The sequence below is a fragment of the Cucurbita pepo genome, chromosome LG06 (assembly GCF_002806865.2).
Source record: "Cucurbita pepo subsp. pepo cultivar mu-cu-16 chromosome LG06, ASM280686v2, whole genome shotgun sequence".
Taxonomy (NCBI): Eukaryota; Viridiplantae; Streptophyta; class Magnoliopsida; order Cucurbitales; family Cucurbitaceae; genus Cucurbita; species Cucurbita pepo.
In genome coordinates, this window is record NC_036643.1 from 5,198,748 (window position 1) to 5,209,674 (window position 10,927).

At 32.5% G+C, this 10,927-nt stretch overlaps 2 protein-coding genes across 3 annotated transcripts; one reads left to right on the forward strand and one right to left on the reverse strand.

Moving 5' to 3' along the window:
- Positions 1 to 1,821: 1,821 nt before the first annotated feature.
- Positions 1,822 to 2,283, reverse strand: LOC111797416. The gene has a single exon (XM_023680403.1). The coding sequence runs from the start codon at positions 2,281 to 2,283 to the stop codon at positions 1,822 to 1,824; it is 462 nt and encodes a 153-aa protein (XP_023536171.1).
- A 4,897-nt stretch (positions 2,284 to 7,180) lies between these two features.
- LOC111796706 (two-pore potassium channel 1) lies at positions 7,181 to 10,587 on the forward strand. 2 transcript variants are annotated; one of them, XM_023679446.1, is made up of 3 exons: positions 7,181 to 7,396; positions 9,113 to 10,051; positions 10,383 to 10,587. In XM_023679446.1, the coding sequence occupies exons 2-3, from the start codon at positions 9,147 to 9,149 to the stop codon at positions 10,531 to 10,533; spliced, it is 1,056 nt and encodes a 351-aa protein (XP_023535214.1). In that variant the 5' UTR covers positions 7,181 to 7,396; positions 9,113 to 9,146; the 3' UTR covers positions 10,534 to 10,587. The 2 variants fall into 2 exon arrangements, 1 of the variants encoding a protein (XP_023535214.1); XR_002815405.1 differs by lacking the exon at positions 10,383 to 10,587 and having other exon boundaries at positions 9,838 to 10,037.
- The last annotated feature ends 340 nt before the right edge of the window (positions 10,588 to 10,927 follow it).

The following is a 10,927-nucleotide window of genomic DNA, read 5'->3' on the forward strand; positions in this document are numbered from 1 at the left end:
TTTATAAAGAAGAATTAGATTCTTCCCCACGGAAAGACTACAAAGCTTCATCCTTAGCTTCGAAGGATCTAACTCGAAAGGATAAGACAAAGAAAACGAATGGTAGATGATAACGTAGCTTAATTTTAAATTTTTAGAACTCTCTCGATCTCATATATACCGTATACAGACCGAGTCTCAAACAGCTTATTCATACCATTTTTATCAAACCGTGCATATAAATATATATATATATATTCGATTGTTCAACATATTTTTTTAAATAATTTAAAATAAATATTATAAATAATTTTATAGTTTCTGTTCGTACGTCTTAAAAGAAACCAATTTGATCATAGTTCAGTACTATATAATATATATATATATATATATATATATATATATATATACTGTTCAACATATTTTTTAAATAATTTAAAATAAATATTATAAATAATTTTATAGTTTCCGTTCGTACGTCTTAAAAGAAACCAATTTGATCATAGTTTAGTACTATATATATATATATATATATATATATATATTCGACTGTTCAACATATTTTTTAAATAATTTAAAATAAATATTATAAATAATTTTATAGTTTCTGTTCGTACGTCTTAAAAGAAACCAATTTGATCATAGTTCAGTACTATATATATATATTCGACTGTTCAACATATTTTTTAAATAATTTAAAATAAATATTATAAATAATTTATAGTTTCTGTTCGTACGTCTTAAAAGAAACGAATTTGATCATAGTTTAGTACTATATATATATATATTCGACTGTTCACATATTTTTTAAATAATTTAAAATAAATATTATAAATAATTTTATAGTTTCTGTTCGTACGTCTTAAAAGAAACCAATTTGATCATAGTTCAGTACTATATATATATATTCGACTGTTCAACATATTTTTTAAATAATTTAAAATAAATATTATAAATAATTTATAGTTTCTGTTCGTACGTCTTAAAAGAAACGAATTTGATCATAGTTTAGTACTATATATATATATATTCGACTGTTCACATATTTTTTAAATAATTTAAAATAAATATTATAAATAATTTTATAGTTTCTGTTCCTACGTCTTAAAAGAAACCAATTTGATCATAGTTCAGTAGATAAGACATCAAATATCATTTTGAAAATCGTGAATCTAACCGGTTAGCCATGATCTCTTATACAGATATTAATTGACGATGAATTAATAATACGATTTAGTTAACGATTATGATATACGAATAATTTATAAAGTAATTTATTTTTTTTAATGAATGTTAGCCAAATTTAAAAAATATATATATATTATTAAAATATATTTTTATTTTTAGAATTTGGTAAATAATTTAATTTTTACTCAGAAAAAGAAAATAAATAAAAACTAAATAATTATCCAACCAACAAAATAGGATGAATAAGGAAATAAAAATATACATTACAAGCCTTTTTTGGCATCATATATTTAACCTTATAATTTTAATAAAATTAAGACTAAATTACCAAAATACCCCTAAACATCATCCTTGTTTAAACAAATACTCTTATTATTTTGAAAATTACAATATTACCCTTCAACCTTCTTAATCGCTTCAATCATGACTTGGAACAGTGTAGCATTTAACTAGGAACGTAAATTATGACCCGAACATCATCTCACCTATTAGTTAAGCTACATCCGTTTCAAGTCTCGATTTTCATCCAAAATTTTAAGAAATTTCTACTCTTAAAGCGGTTTCGAAACATTCACGAGAGGTCAAGGGCAATATTGTAATTTTCAAAAGAATAAAAATATTTTTTGAGCAATTTAGCCCAAATTTAATTACTAATCAAACCACCACTAGAGTTCTTGTAGCATCGTCTAGAACGATTTCTTCCTTCATTCTCTTAATGAATTCATCAAACTTTCTCTTCAATTCTTCATCACTCAGCACGCCGCCGTTCCCTTCTTCCTCCTCCTCCGCCGCCGCCGCTGCCGCCGCCGTATCCTCAACTTCCCCTGTTTCAGCCGCAAAAAACCTCGCCGCTAATCGATAGCTCTCGTCTTCTTCGCCATTTTCTGGAGCTGAAACGATTCTTTCATCTGGGTCATCGTTCTTTTCATCGGCGGCGGTTTCTGTCGGAATCAGCGGCGGTTTCTGAACCAGCTCCGTCGTAATTGGGTCCGACAGAGGCCCGAAATCGTAGAGTTTGGAACAGGGGTCGAAGCTCCTTGAGGAAGAGGAGAGGGATTTGAAGAGACCAGAGTAATTTGCGAGGAATACGAGGAGGGCGTTGCAGAGGAGGAACATGGAGTTCTTGTCGATTGGTTGGTTGAGAAAATGGAAGCGGGAATTTGGGGAATTATGGAAGAGGTGGAAAGGGAGGCAAGTGGGTAGTGGAAGAGCGAAGAGGAAGGAAAACAGAGACAGAGAAAACAACAATTTTGTTACCTTTTTTAGTGTTTGATCAGTGTTCTTGTTCTTGTTCTTGTTCATGTTCTTGTTGTTCTTGTTGTTCTTCAGCTCTTCCATGGCTGCCTTTTGGATTTGATCCATGTTTTGATCGGTTTCTGGGTTGGAAAGATTGAAGATGCTCTGTTTTATTGAAGCTGTGCTCTGTTTTTGTCTATGGAGGAAGAAGAAGGTGAATGTGTTTGTGTGTGTTTTGGTGAGGAAAAGTGGATATTATGGGAGAAAGGTAAGATGCTAGCTTGCATTATATATAGAGAACCTTGAATTCTTTTGGTGGTGGGTCATGTGAGTTTACGAAAATGCCCTTCTAGTTTTGTTTACGAAAATGTCCTTCTGATTTTGGGATGTCGATTACTTTCCTAAGTTTAAGTTTTTGGTTTTTGAAACTCATGCTATTGCATTTTAATTCCTTTTGATGGGTCATGTGAATTTTACCAAAATGCCCTTCTGATCTCGAAATATCGATTAGCTTGGTAAGCTAAGTTTTTTGTTTTTGAAACTTGTGCTATATCATATTTGAATTTCTCTTTGTGGGTCATGTGAATTTACCAAAATGCCCTTTGATTTTGGGGTATTGATAGCCCCGTTTGTTAAATTTTTGGTGTTATGAATCTCGTGCTATTCCATTTGAATTTCTTTTGGTGGGTCATGTGAATTTACCAAAATGCCCTTCTGATTTTTGTCTGTCGATTACTTCCGTAAGTTAAGTTTTTGGTTTTAGAAACTCGTGCTATTGCATTTTAATTCCTTTTGATGGGTCATGTGAATTTTACTAAAATGTCCTTCTGATCTCGAAATATCGATTAGCTTTGTAAGCTAAGTTTTTGGTTTTTGAAACTTGTGCTATATCATATTTGAATTTCTCTTGGTGGGTCATGTGAATTTACCAAAATGCCCTTTAATTTTGGGGTATTGATTAGCCCCGTTTGTTAAATTTTTGGTTTTATGAATCTCGTGCTATTGCATTTGAATTTCTTTTGGTGGGTCATGTGAATTTACCAAAATGCCCTTCTGATTTTGAGATGTCATTACTTTCCTAAGTTAAGTTTTTGGTTTTCGAAACTCGTGCTGTCGCATTTGAATTCCTTTTGGTGAGTCATGTAATTTACCAAAATGCCCTTCTAATCTCAAGATATCGATTAGCCTCGTAAGTTAAGTTTTTGGTTTTTGAAACTTTATGCTATCATATTTGAATTCCTCTTAGTGTGTCATGTGAATTTACCAAAATGCCCTTTGATTTTGGGGTATTGATTAGCCCCGTTTGTTAAATTTTTGGTTTTATGAATCTCGTGCTATAGCATTTGAATTTCTTTTGGTGGGTCATGTGAATTTACCAAAATACCCTTCGAAAGTAGCACTAATCATCAAGAGATAAACTATGAGTTATTTCTCAACGACAATTTTAAAGTTTTGTGACAATTACCGATTGCCCACTGAAAATGGAAATTTAAATGCTTTGAGATTTCCCTCACCTCGTAAACCCATTTTCAATTAAAGAAATATAATACTAAACAAGGCTCGTGTTTCATATAGAAAACTTTGAATTTCTTTTGGTGGGTCGTGTGAATTTACCAAAATGCCCTTATAACCTTGAGATATCGATTAGCCAGTATGATAAGTTTTTGATTTTTGAAACTCGTGCTATTACATTATCTTTACAATAGTCTTTGAAATAACATTCCATTCGTAGCTAAATTTTAAAATCAAAATTGAGTTTTAAAAATATGTTAATATCGAACACTATCAGTCAGAGATAAACACTAACTACATTATTTTCCAACAATCAATTTTAGGGTTTCGTGACAATCATCGATTCCCCACTAAAAAGGGCAATTTAAATGCTTCGAGGTTTCTCTCACCTCAAAAACCCATTTTCAAATAAAGAAATATAATACTAAACAAGGCTCGGGAATCAAACAACAACCATTCATACAATATAGAAGTATACTCTAAACTGAAGCGGGTCAATTAGGGCCATAAATCAAGACCCTGACGTAGAACACCGAAGCTGATAGCTTATTAAGAATCTCTCACTGTTAAGCTACTTATTCGATGCCAAGTAACGCTACAGAAATTAAACCGAGAGGTATAACTCTTTCTCATACGTCGATATTCTGAGAAGAGCTGGTCTCGTATATTCTATACGTCATCTTCAAATTAAATGAAATAATTTAGATAGGAGAGAGAAGTGTGTGGCTAAGAGAGAGAGAGAAATGAAATGATTTATATAGTTGGTTGGAAACTAATAAATTAGATATAAGTATTTTCCTATAATATTAATTTTTAAATGAACCTTTTATAATTTATTAATCTCAATTAATAATTATATTTAAAAAAAAAATGAGTGGATATGGGGAAGGGCTAGATGGTCGACAAGTGGCACTTTCTTATTGGGGGGATATTAATTTTGACTTTTATATTTATCTTCTTCATAATTTATTTTCTTTTTCAATTATCCCACAAAAACTTTAAAAAAAAAATTGTTATCATTATTTTTTTCATGAAATATTTTGATTATTATATTTAATATTCTAAAAATTACTAAATATATATTTTAAGCGTCGGTGTAAGCAGTTTTTAATTATACCCTTCAACGTTGTTGAAGGGTACCACTGTAAATTATAGAAAATACTACTGTTTCAAAAATATTCTTGAACTTTCAATAATTTCATCAATACTCTCGGTAAACGTTTTTAAAACGTTCAAAAGTACTCACTTGTCACAATCGTACTTTGATGACAGCAGACTTGCGATTGTACGGCACTCACTTCTCAGTAGCAAGTGAGTTAAGCCTATTCGTTCTTGCGTCGTCTACGACTAAGCGACGTATTCTCGAGCCTCTGACCCCGATTCAAGAAGAAAGTTTTAGAAAACGGGGTAGAGAGATTTTGAAAGAGAGTTTTGAAAGCAAGATTTGAAAAATTGAAATTGGTATTATATGGGAATGTAAGCAAAAAGTAACAACAGCAGCTTACTGCATATAATTATTAGGTAGGTAGGGAAAGGGAAAAGTATTCTAACAGTTAATATTTATTTTAAATTATTATTGGACTTTTAAAAATATTTTTGTAAAATGTTTTAAAAAAATTTAAAAAGTTAAAATGTTTTAAGAAATATTTTAATATATAACCCATAAATTTTAAATATAAATGAAAATTTAAAAGACTATGTATTAAAATATTTTGGGCTACATTAATTTAATGGGTTGGACCAAAGAATATGGATAATTTCATTTTAATTTAGAATTTGCCTTTTTAAAAATCAATTAAATATTTTATTTTTGATATATATATACATATAAGAAAATTTTAATCAGTTATTTAAAAAAAAAATTAAAATTAAACAAGCAAGAAAATTTACTGTATAATTATTACTAGTATATCGAGCGTGATCTCAAATTATATAGATTAGAGACTAATACTGAACAAATGAAAATTAGAAACGAAGTACTCCCAGTATACTTTGTCTCCAGTGACGGGTTTTCTAGGAAAAATTCTATGAAATTTCTCGATATAAGATTGTCCAAATCAAACACGCTCAACTGCATTGTATGATTAATTACCCGAAAAAATAGTGCACGTAATTGGTATAGATTGTAACCATCCACTATTTTAAGCATTTCTTAACCGTGTTTGCATAGTCTCGAGATATTTTTCATTTCGACATGGTGTTGGTTTATTCATATGCTGTTCATAGACTCGAGTGTCGTAAAAATAGATATTATAAAAGTTTACTGACTGAAATAGAACGTACTTGAAAGTTTGAGGACTAAAATAGAGAATTTAAAAGTTCAGGGGTTAAAATGAAACAAAACTAAAAATCTTTGCTGATCATACAATTATATACTAACATTTTTTTATTTATTAAAAAATGATTAAATGATTCGAATAACCCGAACAACTCGAACCGACACAACCCAACTCAAAAAAATTATAATTAGGTTAGGTTAAGTTCGCTATTTAATAAAAGTTATTTGAGTTGAAAAAATTTATAACCCGAAAAATTGGGTTGGGTCTAAAAATTGTTCCAACCCGATCTAACCTAACCCACGAACACTCGGTATAATTGCATGGATAAGAAGATCCTCCTAAAATATTTCTATGTTCGTTTCTTATATGCCTCAAGATTAGTAATTTTAAGTATAAATTTAGGTTTAACTTATAAACCAGCATATCATCACATGCAACGATCATATCATCGTGTTATCTAGGCAAATGGAACAAACCAAGATGCTCGGTTCCGTAGTTGTGCTCCTGTCTTACATGGATTACGACCACATTATTTAGCATACCAACAACATGACGTGTTACTTAAACAATAAAATAAATCAAAATATTCGATTCAATTATAATTGACCTTTTAAAAAAAGTAAAAGTCAACTAATCTAATCGAACGAGAATAAGAACAATAGAATAAATCAAGAAGCTCGATTCAATCACATTTAATATTTTAAAAAGTCAACTGGATAGTCAACCAATGTATCGGGGAGAATCTTAACATACACGAGTTAAATTATAATAATAACAAAATAATTTTTTTTAAATTATAAATTAGTTCATCAATTAAAATTAAAATTTAATAAATAATTAAAATTTAAAAAATTTAAATTATATTTGAGATTTATTATACGCCAAATAAAAAATTTAAAAACAATGAGATGATTTTAAAAGTTAAAATATTAATTAGAAGAAATCTAACATTTAAATAATAAACTTTTATTTTATTTTTATTTTATTTTTCAACTCATGAAGCGGTGAGAACGATAACCTATTTGAATGCATTCGCCGGTAATCACTGACGGCTAATTTCTTCAACTGAATTCTTCCCAGGAAGAACAGTAGCAGAAATTTCAAACGAGGATAGCGAAATCGAAAGCGAAAGGTGTTGGAAATCGGAATCAAATCTTCTCGAAATCGAATGCTAATCCGATTGTAATTCAACGCCATTCACGGTAAGCTTCAGTTCTTTTTTAGATTTTTCCGTAATTCTGCGTATTAGCTTAACGAAATCTGTTATGAGATCTCCATTTTCACTTCTTAGAAACCGAATTGAAGCTTCATTTTGCTGTACAGAGTTTTACTACGGCGTAATTACTGAGTTTATCGATTTGATCAAATTATTTTTTGTTATAGCTTGTTTTCTTTGCTCTTATGTCGTTTATGGAGATTTTTATGTTCGTCAGGAGACGGTTTGTTTATAGATAGTGGAAATAGTGGATGATGGTCGAAATCAGTACTGTTTTCTGTTTGGAAGTAGTTACGCTTGTGAATTCGATTCATTATATCCTCAATATGGCATATTGTGCTTGAAACTTCAAATGAACTGAGCTCTGGAGTTAATTTTGAAATTGGAATTGACTGACAACCATTTTTTTCACAAACTCTGAGGCAGGAACACAGATGTATGTTGTGTAATGCCACCCTCCTTGGTAGAAAATTTTGGTATTTCAATCTCAAAACCGAAGAATTTGACCTCTAGTTGTTTTTCTCACATTTCGATATCTTTAGAAAGAAAATTGGAATTGATAAAGAACTATGGTTCTCATTACTGTGGTCAAGAAGACTAATCAAAGAGTTCATAGATTCGGGAATTCATAAGGGGGGAAACTTGAGAGAAGGAGAGAGCTTCTGCATTCTGAAACTCTGTGTGTAGTCAAGTGTTCTTTGTTAGTATTTGAGGATGAACCAGGAATTGGATTTCATTTTTCTGGTATTTTGAAGAGGCTTTATGCTTGATTTTGAGGCAGATTAACACAAATGTTGATGTCTTGTTGCTTGTGCAGAAAACTGGAGTTGGCATTTTTGGTTGAATGTAATTGTGAAAGTTTTTCCAAAATTAAAATCGAAACTAACTGGTCTTTTGCCTCTCTAACTTAATGTAGAAGCTCGAAACTGTTGTGATTTTGTTCATATCTTTCACTGAATGATGTGATAGCAAAATTAAAGTGGAAACTAACTGATCTTTTGCCTCTCTAACTTAACGTAGAACCTTGAAACTGTTGTGATTTCGTTCATATCTTTCACCGAGTGATGGCATGGAAAAATTCAAATGGAAACTAACTGATCTTTTGCCTTTCTAACTTAATGAAGAAGCTTGAAACTGTTGCGATTTCGTTCCTATCTTTCACTGAATGACGGCATAGAAAAATTAAAATGGAAACTAACTGATCTTTTGCCTCTCTAAATTAACGTAGAAGCTTGAAACTTGATGCGATTTCGTTCAATATTTCACTGAATGATGGCATAGCAAAATTAAAATGGAAACTAACTGATCTTTGCCTCTCTAACTTAACGTAGAACCTTGAAACTGTTGTGATTTCGTTCATATCTTTCACCGAGTGATGGCATAGCAAAATTAAAATGGAAACTAACTGATCTTTTGCCTTTCTAACTTAATGAAGAAGCTTGAAACTGTTGCGATTTCGTTCCTATCTTTCACTGAATGACGGCATAGAAAAATTAAAATGAAAACTACCTGATCTTTTGCCTCTCTAACTTAAGGTAGCAGCTCGAAACTGTTGTGATTTTGTTCGTATTGTTCACTGAATGATGGCATAGCAAATTTATGTTAAGGCAGAACTTTAGTGGTGAGGATTACGATTTTATCACCGAATCGACACATCACAAAACTGAGTAACTTGGTTTTGAATATTATTGTGGTCATGCAGGTTCATGCCATTGGTAGTTTGTTGAATTATCTTAATGGGTAGCCAAGAAGTGAGACAGCCAATGTTACCAACATCATCTAATACCTTCGTAACAAGGTCAATAGATATTCCGAGAAGCAAAAGACGATTGAGGCGCACTAAGAGTGCTCCTCATTCGGATTCTCCTCATACAGAGACCACTGGCACCGTTACTGGTCTAGTTCCACGTTCAGGATTAGTTTTCGGAAATCTACACCCGAGTTTTATAAGAGTAGCCTTAGTTTTAATAATGTACTTGGGCATAGGAACTTTATGTTTCTACCTTGTCAGGCACCAAATCAAAGGGGGAAAAACCAACGGAGTAGTTGATGCCGTTTATTTCACTATTGTGACAATGACAACCGTTGGATATGGTGATCTTGTCCCAAACACTCCTTCCACCAAGCTACTAGCTTGTGCTTTTGTCTTCACAGGAATGGCCGTAGTTGGCCTAATCTTAATCAATGCAGCTGATTATTTGGTAGAGAAGCAGGAAATCTTTCTATTTAAGGCCTTCCATATGCACCAAAATGGTTCTTGCGACATTACAGAAGAAATTGATACTAATAAAGCTAGAAATAAGTGTATAGTGGTGTTTCTTTTTCTTCTTTTGTTCATAATTTTTGGGACTGTGTTTCTAGTTACCCTTGAGGAGTTGGATTTTATTGATGCCTTTTATTGTGTATGTTCTACCATTACTACATTAGGCTATGGAGATAAAAGCTTCTCGACCCGGTGGGGGCGTCTATTCGCCATTTTCTGGATCTTGATAAGTTCCATCACTCTGGCTCAGTTTTTCCTTTATATTGCTGTGCTAAACACTGAGAGAAGGAAAAAATCTTTGGTGAAGTGGGTTCTAAGTAAAAAGGTGACGGTGTTGGACCTCGAGGCTGCGGATCTCGATGATGACGGGGTCGTCGGGTAAGTCATAGTTTGTTCTTTTCATTAGACTTCACTATTAGGTGGCCTCATTGTGAGATCCCTCATCGGTTGGGGAGGAGAACGAAGCATTGTTTATAAGGGTGTGGAAACCTTCCTCTAGCATACATATTTTAAAAACCTGGAGGGAAAACTCAAAAGGAAAAGCCCAAAGAGAACAATATCTGCTAGCGGGGCTGTTACACTCTCACTCACTCCGAACACACCCATTCGTTTTTTATGAGACCTCTAGCATGTTTACGAGATTCACATACGTTTTCGAGTTGGAGTTTATTAAATTTCCATTGATCATTTCCTTCTTAAACTTCCACAGGGCTGCAGAATTTGTCATATACAAGCTGAAGGAGATGGGGAAAATCACTGAAGATGACATTTCACCTGTTCTGGACGAATTTGAGAATCTTGATGTTGATCAATCAGGAACATTGTCCATATCTGATATAACACTTTCTCAATCATCTTAACCATAGAGGATGTTGGTTGCCTTCATCGACACGAGTTAAATTGTTTTTTTGTAACAGCTCAAGCTCACCGCTAGCAGATATTGTTCTATTTTGATTTTCCCTTCTAAGCTTCCCCTCAAAATTTTAAAACGTGTCTGTTAGTAGTGGGCTAAGGCTGTTACAAATAGTATCAGAGCCAGACACCGGGCGGTATGCCAGCGAGAACATTGGCCCTCAAGGAAAGTAGATTGTGAGATCTCACATGGGTTGGAGAGGAGAACAAAACATTTCTAATAAGGGTGTAGAAACCTCTCTCTAGTGGCACATTTTAAAATCGTGAGGCTGACGACGTTGTAACATAACATGCCAAAACGGACAGTACCTGCTAACAATGGACTTGGGCTACGAAAAATGT

Excerpts from the sequence above, each read along its gene's own strand:
- LOC111796706 (XM_023679446.1), top strand. The coding sequence starts at position 9,147 with ATGGGTAGCCAAGAAGTGAGACAGCCAATGTTACCAACATCATCTAAT. Across the intron at positions 10,052-10,382 it reads GATGATGACGGGGTCGTCGG|GGCTGCAGAATTTGTCATAT; the intron begins GTAAGTCATAGT and ends AAACTTCCACAG.
- LOC111797416 (XM_023680403.1), bottom strand. The coding sequence starts at position 2,283 with ATGTTCCTCCTCTGCAACGCCCTCCTCGTATTCCTCGCAAATTACTCT.